General features: G+C 42.2%; 1 protein-coding gene across 3 annotated transcripts in view; it reads right to left on the reverse strand.

Moving 5' to 3' along the window:
* Positions 1-226: 226 nt before the first annotated feature.
* The window catches only part of SBF2 (SET binding factor 2), a 527,933-nt gene continuing 514,084 nt past the window's right edge, over positions 227-14,075 (reverse strand). For all 3 annotated transcript variants that reach the window (XM_043517429.1, XM_043517428.1, XM_043517427.1), the window contains 6 exons: positions 12,951-13,184; positions 9,983-10,087; positions 7,339-7,532; positions 4,692-4,779; positions 1,116-1,247; positions 227-830 (listed from right to left, as the gene is read on the reverse strand). In XM_043517429.1, coding sequence (XP_043373364.1) covers positions 732-830; positions 1,116-1,247; positions 4,692-4,779; positions 7,339-7,532; positions 9,983-10,087; positions 12,951-13,184 — 852 coding nt within the window. In that variant the 3' untranslated portion in view covers positions 227-731. The remainder of the gene's footprint in view (positions 831-1,115; positions 1,248-4,691; positions 4,780-7,338; positions 7,533-9,982; positions 10,088-12,950; positions 13,185-14,075) is intronic.

Here is a 14,075-nt window from a genome sequence, read left to right on the forward strand (position 1 = left end):
TTGTGACCAGTTTCTTCTTCTTATCAGCCAGTTTTCTTTCCATTATCCTATTATAATGGGGAAATAGAATCCCCCAAAAGCATATGCTTTAGCTAAACAGTGGGAACTTGAAATACCGTACATTAACAGTAAAACTGCAGAAGCATTATTTAGAGCAAGAGGTTAGAGAGCAGCTAATAGATTTGAGAAGAAACCTTTTTTTTTTTGCGCAAATTAAGGTTTCATTTTTTGGTCTTTAAAAATATTAAGTGACATCTGCCAATCTGTTATGCATGTCACTGAATTCACAAACCTAAACTTTTCTTGAAAACTGTAGAAATGTTCTTCCAGATACATAACTAGCTTGAAAATATGGACCATTTTGTTTTAATATTAAAACTAGGTGAAAACAGAACACTATTTGAGGAAAAATGTCCACAATTCAAGGTCAACAGTTTTTCTGATGAAACTCTGATTAGAAAAACAGTATTAGATGGTAGCATATTTCAGTGTGTACAGCAGGCTCATTTAGCTAGGAATCATATTGAAAAGTCCTCCTAGTGGGAGAAAAGGAGTAGGTATAGTGGTTATAATACTTAAACAGAGAAGATGGTTCAGCATATAATAAGTATTTGACTGAAATAAAAGGAAGGTTGCTTGTTCTGTAATAGCATTTCAAAATGTATCTTCTTGCAACATGAAGTGCTGAAAGCATTTCTTTTCTGCAGTTGGCAGTGGAATGGTATTCTCCGTTATGCATCTGAAATACAGCTCTGGATCCTATCCATCCATTGCTGTGCGCTCTGTGTATCTTGGGCACAGAAATTATATACACGTTTACTTGTCTTTAGCTGCAAAATGAAAATAGAAGTGTATAAGACACAGCTCAGGAACGTGCAAACTTTCTTTTAAGCTTTGATATCTGAAGCATTTCATTTTGCTTGAATATACTAATGTTCTGAATTTTCACTTTGGGTTGAGTGTGTGGATCACTGGTTAGTTGTAAAACTGCCCTTGATAGTGAGTTAACTTGAAATCTCTCAAGTGACCATCTAGCAGGAATGGCTGTGATAGGAAGAACACAACAAAGGAAGAAAAATCTCTAATGAAGGCCAGCAAAGAATAAGTATACTTACATCAAAAAATGCTTTTTCACTAGCATGCTTTGGTGCACCAATTGTTGGAGATGCAGGAATCACTGTTTCGACTTCTGCAAGATCAATGTGTCCCTTACAGCTTGTGTCCTCACTAGAGTCATAATATCTCAGCTAGAACACAAAAGGAAAAACAAACCAACCAAATGCAATATATAAACCAATATGCAGACAAATGCACTGTTTGGGGCCAGATCCTTGTGCTTGTCCTTTCTGTGTCTGGCACAGCTTTTGGGGTTTTGAGGGTAAACAAAAAGTGCTTTTAAGTCTCCTTTGTGTGCCCTCATTGTGGGGCTCTGGATGTTAGGCTGGTTCTGAGGCGCCACTTGCAAAAGCCTGAGATCTGCTATAAACTGAGCAAACTGATTATGACTACAAATGCACATTGTAACAGCTGGCATCACCAGGCAGTAGGCATGTCCAAGCGACAGCTTATATTGGGAATTTTGGAATTGGCAAAGGAGTTCCTACAGTAGCAATATGCCATCTTGTGATTGTCCAGACTGGGGGAATCCTCAAGTGGCCAGACTTGCTGCTTTTATGGCAGCTTTGCACTGTGGGACAAGTGTGAAGCTTCCCCAGAGAATGACTCTGATGTGAGGATTCAAGCTTTCCTGACAATACTCCCCCATCCATTGCTTGGAAACTAACAAACATGTTTTGCACCAAAGAGTTAACAAAATTTTTATTTCCTGTATTTTAAATTGAAAGTGATCAGCAAAAATTCAGGTATAATTTAGGTAATTATAGATTACATATAAAACTGACATTTTCCTATACTATATTTAGTGGTTTAATGCAGCTTTTCTACAAAGACACTGTGGTTTCAATGATAACCACTCCAGTAAATTGCTTTCAGTATTCAAACAGTTCCACAAAAGAAAAGCATATTAAAAACAACAACCCACCCTTGCACATTGGATGCAAGAAGTAAAGGCAAACCCTTCTAACAAAGGAAAGGGAAAATGGAGTCCTTCCAAATCAGATCTATTTCCTTCTGTTGCCTGTCCCATATTGCTTATATATCTACCATTCATGAATAATGTTCCCTAGGAGATTTGGCTATAGAAACAATTAAAATATTAAAGAGGAACACCTTGTACTTTCTGGGAGAAAGTATCTGTCATCTTGTGCATGGAGAGACACCAGTTTTAATCACAATTAATTAACATTTTTAAAGATGACTATCCTTGTTCACACTCAGGAGAAAATAGCGTTTAACACTGTGTTAATTTAAACCTGTTAGTTAGCATTTTCTATCACAATTTTCTTCTGTGGACAAGCCCCTACTGGCTATTTAAAAGCTAGTTTTTCTGTGCTTACCTCCTGTGCACTAATTTGTTAGTATACACATGAATGGTCATACTACTCAATATACTGAAAACAGTACTGATTTCACTAAGACAGACTAAAGGTTTCCTCCCATATACATCTGTCTGAAATGGTTATTATATAAAGAAACTGGAATTTCAAAGGACTTTAGAAATAAACTTTGTGGGGGAAATCTTGGCTTCACTGAAATCAATGACAAAACTCCCATTCACTCCAGTGGGGCCAAGATTTCACTCTTGGTTCTCATGATCTGAAGATATTTCGGCAAAAAAATTCCAGTGAAGATATATGTGGATTATTGCATTATAAACATTGATAATAGGTTAATGGAACTTTGTATTAGGGCAATTTAGATTGATAAATCTACAATGTATACTGGACTCCAATTTATCTGCATAGGATAGGCTTCATGAAAATAAATATGAAAGAAGTGCTCCAAGAACAAATGAACAAGTCATAAAATGAATGTTTGGAATGTATAATTACTACTACAGTTTGGACAGGGATGATTGAATTAATTTTGCTCTCAAATAGAGTGACTAGGTGTCTGGTTTTCGACTGGAACACCCAGTTAAAAAGGGACCCTGGAAGCTCTGTTAAAAGTCTGGTTGCTGGTGCTTGGGAGCTAAGGCAGGCTAGTCCCTACCTGTCCTGGGGCACTGCTGGCGCACTGGAAGCAGCCGGCAGGTCTGGCTCCTAGGCGGGGGAGCCATGGGCTCCGGGTGCTGCCCAAGCACCAGCTCTGCACTCCCATTGGCCGGTTCCCAGCCTCATGCCCCACCCTGCCTAGGAGACGGACCTGCTGGCCACTTCTGGGGCGCAGCATGGAGCCAGGACAGGCAGGCAGGCACCCTGCCTTAGCTCCGCTGCGCTGCTGACTGGTAGCCACCCGAGGTAAGCCCACTTGCCAACCCCAAGGCCCAATCCCCTGTCCCAGCCCTGAGCTCTCCCAAACCTGGAGCCCCCTCCAGTACCCCAGAGCCCTCACCTCCCTGCACCCCAACCTCCTGCCCCAGTTCAGAGGCCCCTCCCCAGAGCCAGCACCTCCAGCCCAGAGCCCTCACCCCTCACCCCTCCCACACCCCAACCCTCTGCCTCAACCCGCAGCTCTCTCCCACATGCCAAATCCTTCGCCCCCCCCAGCCTGGCGCCCAAAAAACCCTCATCCCCAGGCCCATCCCAGAGTCTGCACCCCGAGCCGGAGCCCTCATCCCCTCCCACATCCCAACTTCCTGCACCCTGAACCCCTCATTTCTGGCCCCATCCTGGAGCCCACACTCCAACCCCCTGCTCCAGCCTACTGAAAGCGAGTGAGGATTGGGAAGAGCGAGCCACCATGGGAGAGGGAGTGGGTAGGGCCTCAGGAAAGGGGTGGGGCAGGGGGCGGGCCTAGGGTGTTCAGTTTTGTGCAGCTAGAAAGTTGGCAACCCTACTCCTAACTCCAAAATTATCCCTCAGATCTCTACTTGCATGCTGGACAATACTTTCTGGCTTTTTGGACTGTTCATTTCAAAGAGTATTCGGTTTCTTAAACTGCTTTGACTGCTGAAGAGTTCACATGTCTCTCACAGAAAGGCTAGGTTAATGCCCAACACTGACCAACAGGCTAATACTCTTCTGAAGATAGCAAGTTTTAATAAAATTGCTTCTGGGTGGGCCAATATACTTCCATTTTAAACGGCAAACTCCTTGATGCAGGGACTATCTTTCTCTGTAAAGTATAAAGCAACAAACAGTGTTTGCACTCAACAAATACTAGACTACCACCAGTTCATGGACTTTCTTTAGGATTATACACTAGAGCATTCTCTGTTTTAAAAAACAAAATTATTACCTTCACATTGACTATGAGGTATGCCAGTCACACAGATAGATATCTGTATTGAAATACTATGTACAGCTGCATTTGCAAATAATCATTGCTAATAATTTCTAACTATAAGATCAGTTAAGGACTGGAATAGGTTACCAAGAGAGGTTCTGGAATCCTTGTCACTGAAGGTTTTTAAGAACAAGTTAGACAAATCCCTGTCCAGGAGGATCCTAGGTATACTTATCTTGCCTCAGAGTGGCCTTGGGTTGGCATTGATGATGGTTCCTTCCAGCCCTACATTTCTATTATTTTATGATTACTTGTACTATTTGTCAAACTATTTCTATATGCTTATTAAGTAAAACTGTAATAAGTTATTCACAAAAAAATCCAGTTTGCTAAAAATATTTTACCTGGTGTTTTGTCACATCCAGTACAAACCAGCGAGGTTTCCAACCTTTTAACAAAGCTCCTCTTTTGTACAGTGTACCTTCAAAAGACCTTGAACAGAAGAAGCATATGTATATTACCAAAAAGGTTTAGTACGTACATGTTGATTTCATAGCTTCCGTACCATGGCACATATGGCATAGAATGGTCTATAACTGTTTAGGAACCGCTTTTACTACAGTATTAAAAATCAACTTTAAACACTTAGAACAGGGGTTGGCAACCTATGGCACGCGTGCCAAAGACTGCATGCGAGCTGATTTTTAATGGCACACTGCTGCCTGCCGGGTCCCAGCCGCCGGCCCCGCTCAGGCCGCTACCAAACTCAGGCCGGCAGCGGGCTGAGCGGGGCTGGGGCCGGGACCCTGGCAGGCAGCAGCGTGCCATTAAAAATCCTGCCCGCCCCAGCCCATTCATCTCTGTCCCCGTCCTCCGCACCCCTGAGGGGGCAGGGTGAAGAAGCTTGGTTCTGCCGGCTGCTACTGCAGGGCAGGCAAGTTCCCCCCTCCCCTGCAGGCGTGCTGGGTTCCTGCCCCTCCTCCTCTTCCTTCCTGCCTCCAATCAGCGGATGGCCCTTGCGAGGGAGGGGGAAAAGTGGAGCCGCAGCGCGCTCGCTGCTCAGGGGAGGAGGCGGAGAAGCGGTGGGGATGGGGCCTTGGGGAAGGGGGGGTGGAATCAGGGCATACCCCTCCAGCCTCCTGCCCTGAGCCACTCTGGGCGGGGGCTGGGAGCACCCCCACGACCCTAGCCCTCTGCCCTGCACCCCCACACACCCCAACCCTCTGCCCTGACTCCAGCATCCCCTCCACATACCCAGTCCCCCCATGACCACAGCCCTGACTCCCGCACCCCCTCCACATACCCAGCCCCCCACACCACATGCCCTAACTCCTGCACCCTCCTCATACACCCCCGCCCTGATTTCTGCACCCCCACACAAAACCAGCCCCCCACACTGCATGCCCTGACTCTTGCACCCCCCTCACATGCCCCCAGCCCTCTGCCCTGACTCCTGCACCCTCCTCACACACCCCCAGCCCCTTGCCCTGACTCCTACATCCCCCACACATACCCAGCCCCCCATGCCCTGACTCTTGCACCCCCCATATTCCCACCCCCACCCTGGGCACCAAATGGGAGCTCCTGCACCCCTCGCACCAAATGGGAGCTGCCCAGGTTAGGAGTCCACACCCAAACCTCCTGCCCCAACCCTGAGCCCCCTCCCTCATTCTAGCTCCTGGCCAGACCCTGCACCCCAACCCCCAGCCCTGTGCTCAGTGCACTCCCACCCTCAGCTCCGTGCAGAGAGAGAGAGGAAGAGAATGGGCTAGAACCAGGGAGAAGGTAGGTACCCACTCTGTGTGGGCAGAGCTGGGATCCCAGACCGGCAGCGGGCTGAGTGGAGCCAGCAGCCGGAACCCTGGCTGGCAGGAGCCGGCGGACTGAAACCCAGACTGGCAGTTCAGCTCAGCCCACTGCCCGTCTGGTGTCCCGGCTACCGGCCCACTCAGCCCGCTGCTGGTCTGGGGTTCTGGCTGCCGATCCCTTGCCAGCTGGGGTCCTGGCCGCAAATGAACAGAACCCCAGGCTGGCAGCGAGCTGAGTGGGTCGGCGACGTAAGATCAGCATTATAATTTACTTTTAAATTAAGCTTCTTAAACATTTTGAAAACCTTGTTTACTTTACATACGACAATAGTTTAATTATATAATATATAGACTTATAGAGAGACCTTCTAAAAAACGTTAAATGTATTACTGGCACGCGAAACCTTAAATTAAAGTGAATAAATGAAGACTCGGCACACCACTTCTGAAAGGTTGCCTGTCTTAGAAGATACATCGCTCGGAGCTGTGGGCCCATTGATCAGCACCATAATTTCCCACTGTGTCCAGGCACCGAAGCAGACTTAAAGATACTATGGCTGCATCATTTCAAATGCTTAGTTTTATTTTTATGTATTAACAGTAAGATTATTCTGACTGTGCGCATTACAGGCTAAAGTTTCTTAATGACCAAATGCTAAATTATTCAATAATTGTCTAGGTAGTACAATGGTCTAATGCATTACCATACCACCTCTGGACAACTGGTTTCAAATCCTGGATTAAGGCACAAAAAAAATGAACTTGATGATCTTATCCTAGTTCTCATTTACCCATGTGACTAAACTGTCACACAATTTGATACGAGCAGAAATGTCTGCATTCAAGGAAGGCCCAAGTCAGGACTGAGACAGCAGACTTAAGGGGGAAGTCTGTGTGATATCTTCTCCCTTCATCCCTGATTCTCAGCACTACTATTAACTCCTCACTTGTACGAACACTTAATTCACCCAAAATATTTTTTAAGATAGAAGAACGAAAAAAGTAATTAAGTAGAATTAAAAACTTTGGAAGAAACAGTAAAAAGGCAGCAGAGTTTTCCATGTCTAAGAAGATTCTACTTTTTACTTCTAGGGCAGATATATGCACCATTCTATTACATTCATCGTTATTCTATCACCTGTTTGACTCCCTGCAGTATGACACACAACAGTGATGCATTCTTATAAATCACTTCCCTACTGAAAATGAAGTTTCAGTAATACCCAGCAATTAGTCAGTTTACCTATTCTCATCATTCTTCGATGTGAACTGATTGTATAGTGTGGTTGCTCGTCTGTCCACTCCATTAGAGGGAGAGATGCTGGCACTCTGTTCTTCACCCAGACCACTGTCAGGTAAATGCAGCAAAGACCTCTTCTGATAGGAATGTGGATTAGTAGACATTATCCCTGATGAGCCAGAAGGATGTCTTCGTGGCTAAAAAGGAAGATAAATGACAAAATTTGAGTGAGAGGCTTAGCCAAGTTTAGAACTTAGAAATTTTCTAAAATCTGACTACCTGCTGAATTAAGAAGCAGAACTGCCAAAATTAATACATTATAAATAGCAAAACAAAAAGCCCCAACCACAAAACTCACAACTCCCTCCACACAGTCCATAATGTAATGTTTTAATAGCAGAGAACTGTAGTTCCTCTCATCAGAAAGGCTTCTGCATTTTTACTAAATATATTAGAGAACATTTCCTTATACATCCATATTGTGAAGTATTAAAAAAAAAAACTATCCATATAAAGTAAATTAACACATTATATTTCATAATGCCATCACCTTTTAAAAAAATTATGCTAATTACGAAAAGTCGGTAATCAACTTCCCAGTCATTAATCCAAATTAGTGAGACTCTATTGTTTGTTCCTTCCAATCATTCTCCACAGTGGTCAGAACAGTTCAGAGGCTGATGTTTAAATTTTAATTGCGTAGTACTAGTTGGACTGCAAGTTTTAACACGGCAAATTGTGTTGATTACTGCATTATTTTAGAAATACAACTTAGTTTTACATAAATCTACATTTAAAGGTCATTGTACCCTGATATAATAGATCCTTCAGTTTTATTTGGTGTGTTTTGACTAATTCTTAGATTGCAGCACTAGCAGTAGCTAGACAGCTGAGCACTTGAAAAATGAAGATTTGCTAAAACATTTGTTTTTTATTCCTGGTAAGCATAAAAATGACCACAAAAGGTATGGAGCTTTTTTGTTACTGAATTTTTTGACCTCACATAAACCATACATTAGAGATTACTCTGAATATAATTTAAAATAAAGAACTTGCTCTCAGAGTTTTGGCTTTCTAAAAGAACTAACTGTTTTTGCTGAATTTCCAAGTAAATACTTTGAGACAAGAAAATTACTTACACATAATTCTGCCTCGCTGATCTGACAGGATTCTCTCTTTTGTATTTTAGCTTCTTCGTGCAAGATGGGCAGAATGCCAGAAACTCTTAAGAAACTGACTCCCCTGAGGGCAGTAATAGTAGCAGAGGAGAGCATTAGGTAAGCCCCATACTGGATGTTTTCTTCTGTCCCCTGAAGGGTATAAATATTCCAGTCAGGGTATCGTGTGTGATGTCAAATAGGGGGCCTGGCTTATGCTCTGTTCTGCTTTAGCTATCCTCAGGGAGAAATACTTCGGGACCAGGGGGAGATCCATTCATCTTACACCAAAGATCTAAGAATCAAAACTGAGAATCTGGTGGACGGTATCTTTACAGAGAAAGATTTTGTAGTGTTATGCTAATGTGATGTGCTAAACATTATCTAAAGAAAGAACCTGATTTTCAGATTCTATTATGCTCTTGAACAGCAGCTACGCAACATGAAATATAAGCAGTGATTGAAAGTAAAAGTAGGCCTATAGTAGATGAAATTTTGTATGGTGAATAATATGCCTAACTATCTACAATTTATATTTATATTCAGTATTCCCACCCAAATATTCAACATTTCCACCTAATATATTTGCCACTGGTTGGCCTGGCTTTTATTATTTGCTAAACCCTAAAAATGTGCTCAGGAATGTATAATACACAGAGGATTAGTTCCTCACGTAGTGTAAATAACTAGTTGTTGTAAAAGATTAGGCCCAGAGTATTGAAGGCCTGATTATAATGTATGGATCCATTTTTGGATGTATGGATCCATTTATGAATTTTCACATCTGAATAATCCCATTGATGTCCAAGGAACTACTCTCATAAGCAAAGTTACTCACATGTGTAAATGTTTGCAGGATCAGGCCCCAAGAAGCTTTATAAATATCTAATTTTACACCGTTGTGTATTATTATAACGCTTATCTTGCTTTATATTTACTTAACAATCTACTTCAAGACCCAAAAGTAGTAACTGTCATAGGAATACGTATTTTTTCACATGCAGCAATGCAAAGCCAGTAGCATGGGTTAGAACAACACATTCTGTTTTTTAGAAAGCAATACTTTATTCCAACAAATACTGTGATTTTATCACTCTCCCAGATAGCCTATATAGTTGAGATTGAATTATTATTAGACTCATAGACTTTAGGCCAAAACGGACCATCATGATCATCTAGTCTGACCTACTGCACATTGCAGGCCACAGAATGTTGCCTGCCCACTCCTATAATAGATTAGACCCAGAACTTCTCGTTGAGTTATTGAAGTCCTTAAATCATGATTAAAAGACTTCAAGTTACAGAGAATCCATCATTTACTCTAATTTAAACCTGCAAATGACCCATGCCCCATTTTTCAGAGGAAGATGAAAAACCTGGAAGGTCTCTGCCAATCTGACCTGTGGGAAAATTCCTTCCCAATGTCAAATATGGTGGTCAATTGGACCCTGAGCATGTCAGGTGTTCCATTGGGCCCTTCCACCACTTACATTGTCTTGTCTTGTGTCATCTTTAAGATTCACGGTGACCCTTTCCCACAAGAGCTGCCACTTTTCTGGGCTCTGATTTAATTTATTCTCCAGTCTTTCGATTTCCTGAAATCAATAAAAAAGTGTTTTCCTGAGGATATACATTTCAGGCTGGTTGCATCTTGAACACACAAATTCCATTTCCACTTTCCATAAAAGAAATATAATGATAAGGATTGGATACATTTTATAAAACTATTTAAAAAGAGCAAATCCAACACTGTGACATTAGCATTAAACATTGCCAACATTTACATAACATGATTTATAAGAAGTGATATTCAAGTATATTAAAAGGAGGAACCGAAACAAAGACTTATTTGTTTATAACATGCTCTTGTTGTGAAATTTGTGAATATAACCTTTCGTGGTACTTTCAGTTAGGAGCCCCTTCCTGCACCCCCAGCCAAAGCCCTCACCTCCCTCCCACATCACAAACCCCTGCTCCAGCCTGCTGAAAGTGAGTGAGGGTGGGGGAGAGCGATCGACAGGGGGGATGGAGCGATCAGGGGGTGGGGCATCAAGACAGGGCAAGGGGTGGGGCAAGAGCGTTCGGTTTTGTGGGATTAGAAAGTTGGCAACCCTATTACTTCTGCTTGTTCTGCCTTTTGTATTGTCTTCCTTATCAGTGCTGGGATGGGGAAAGACAGAGAAGAGTTTGGGTCATTTGCTCAAGGGGCCTGGCAATCTGTTGGTTATCATTTGAAAACTTTTTATTTAGAGCCCAATTCTGAGGGGTCTTCTATGTTTATAGATTCATAGATACTAAGGTCAGAAGGGACCATTCTGATCATCTAGTCCGACCTCCTGCACAGCGCAGGCCACAGAATCTCACCCACCCACTCCTACGAAAAACCTCACTTATGTCTGAGCTATTGAAGTCCCCAAATCATGGTTTAAAGACTTCAAGGAGCAGAGAAGCCTCCCTCAAGTCACCCATGCCCCATGCTACAGAGGAAGGCGAAAAACCTCCAGGGCCTCTCCAATCTGCCCTGGAGGAAAATTCCTTCCCGACCCCAAATATGGCAATCAGCTAAACCCTGAGCATATGGGCAAGATTCACCAGGCAGATACCCAGGAAAGAATTTTCTATAGTAACTCAGATCCCATCCATCTAATATCCCATCTCAGGGGATTTGGCCTATTTACCCTGAATATTTAAAGATCAATTACTTACCAAAATCCCATTATCCCATCATACCATCTCCTCCATAAACTTATCGAGTAGAATCTTAAAACCAGATAGATCTTTTGCCCCCACTGCTTCCCTTGGAAGGCTATTCCAAAACTTCACTCCTCTGATGGTTAAAAACCTTCATCTGATTTCAAGTCTAAACTTCCTGGTGGCCAGTTTATACCCATTTGTTCTTGTGTCCACATTGGTGCTGAGCTTAAATAATTCCTCTCCCTCTCCTGTATTTATCCTTCTGATATATTTATAGAGAGCAATCATATCTCCCCTCAACCTTCTTTTAGTTAGGCTAAACAAGCCAAGCTCCTTAGGTCTCCTTTCATAAGACAAGTTTTCCATTCCTCGGATCATCCTAGTAGCCCTTCTCTGTACCTGCTCCAGTTTGAATTCATCCTTTTTAAACATGGGAGACCAGAACTGCACACAATATTCTAGGTGAGGTCTCACCAGTGCCTTGTATAATGGTACTAAAACCTCCTTATCCCCACTGGAAATGCCTCTCCTGATGCATCCCAAAACCGCATTAGCTTTTTTCACAGCCATATCGCATTGGCAGCTCATAGTCATCCTATGATCAACCAATACTCCAAGGTCTTTCTCCTCTTCCGTTACTTCTAATTGATGCGTCCCCAACTTATAACTAAAATTATTGTTATTAATCCCTAAATGCATAACCTTACACTTCTCACTATTAAATTTCATCCTATTACTATTACTCCAGTTTACAAGGCCATCCAGATCCTCCTGTATAATATCCCGATCCTTCTCTGAATTGGCAATACCTCCCAGCTTTGTATCATCTGCAAACTTTATTAGCACACTCCCACTTTTTGTGCCAAGGTCAGTAATAAAAAGATTAAATAAGATTGGTCCCAAAACCGATCCCTGAGGAACTCCACTGGTAACCTCCCTCCAACCTGACAGTTCGCCTTTCAGTAGGACCCATTGCAGTCTCCCCTTTAACCAATTCCTTATCCACCTTTTGATGTTCATATTGATCCCCATCTTCTCCAATTTAACTAATAATTCCCCATGTGGCACAATATCAAATGCCTTACTGAAATGTTGTTGGAGGCAACCTTCTGGGAGCCAAAAGGAAGGGATGAGGCCTACTACACATAGTTGCTAAACACCACATTTTAGCTGCCTCCAGATTCTGTAAAGAGGAGACACACACAGAAGCTGGGACTAATGGACAAGCTAGCTAGGCATAGAGATTTGGACTCCTTACACTTCATTTGCTTTAAACTATATGGTGAACAAGGGACAAGAACAGGAGAGTAAACGTACTGCTGCAATCCAGAAAGAATCCAGTTTGCCCCAATAACATTCCTTGCAAAATATGAAATTACAATTTTGAAAACTCTGGGAAAAGATAGTTAGAAAATCTATTATGTAAGTTACTTTTTTATTTAAAAAGGAAAGTGAAATTAAGGCCTTTTAAGAAATAAAAAGTAAGATGTACCTAAATTGCCTCATTATTGGCTGCAGTTCACATGTAAAAAAGCTAAGTATTAAAACCTATTTACAGATTTGAATCCATCCAGAATAGCATAACCTTTTGTAAGATGTTTGACTGATTTTCTGACCCCCATATCTCTTTGCAGATTAAATCAATTATTTTTACCTAATATTTACTTTTACAGCACATCTATATAAGGCAATGACTTGAATGGATATGAATTTGATAAGTGTACTAAATGGCAGTTTTCTGTCTTTGTTTGCATCTATACTTACATTTAAGAGGCTGGTGATTGCATCAGGTTGCACTTTGCTAACATCATCATAGCATGGCCACACTATTTTCCTCTTACTTTGGCGAAATGAACCATCCATTTGGTCAGCTTCCTCTGAAGTGTTGCATTTTGCAGTAATCATGGTCCAATCATAGGAAGGACCTGTGGCCAAGGTCTCTTCCATATAATAATCCCAAGTTTTCAGGCTGGACATATTTACACTTGGTTTTAATGCCTGTTTGAAACAAAGCCCAATATACTACAGTGTCACATGGAAATTTTCAGAGTTTTCCCCAACACAAATCCAATACTTTACATTTTATAGACTATCCTCCTGAATTGAATGTAGCACTGCAACTGGTGTGTGCTGATCTGGAATTACAATTTTCAGTGCATGATTGTGGGATACAACTCAATAAAAGATGTCAGATCAAGGAAAATAAATAGTTACTTACCTCACAGTAACTGTACTTCTTCAAAATACGTTGTCCATATGTAAGCCACTGGTGGGGTGCATACGCCCCACACTCTTGAGTTCTGATTCTTTTGGCCAGCAGTGTCCATTGTGGCCAGGCCTGCCCTCTGAGGGCATAAAGGATGTGGCAACCTGAATGTCCCTCAGTTCCTTTGCCAAAACACAATGTAGATGTTATAGGACAATGCAGTGGCAGAAAAGGAGGACTGGTTGTGGAATATACGTGGAGAACTGGTATCAAAGAACCACAGTTACTGTAAGATAAACAACCATTTCTTTGAGTGCTTGTGCAGATATATATTCTATTGCTGGTGACTAGCAAGCAGTGACCTAGATCACAGGAGGTGGATGCTAGGAGTCTTATCTAAACAATGATTGTCAGACAACCCTCCTGAAATGGACATCTAGAGGCCTGTCTGACAATCATTGTTTAGGTAGCTGAAATGGACATCAGATATTGATGCTTCTACTGTGAGTTATGCTGCACGACTGGAGCTCTTGTGGAGTGGGTCTAAGTTGGCTATTTCATAGCACAATATATTTAGAAATTTCTCTGCATTGAAATGGCCTGACCTGTCATCATAAACTACAAATAATCTGGGGGATACCATAAATGGCTTAGTCCTAGTTATGTAGAAGGACAATGCTCGC

This window comes from Dermochelys coriacea, chromosome 6, assembly GCF_009764565.3.
Source record: "Dermochelys coriacea isolate rDerCor1 chromosome 6, rDerCor1.pri.v4, whole genome shotgun sequence".
Lineage (NCBI taxonomy): Eukaryota > Metazoa > Chordata > Testudines > Dermochelyidae > Dermochelys > Dermochelys coriacea.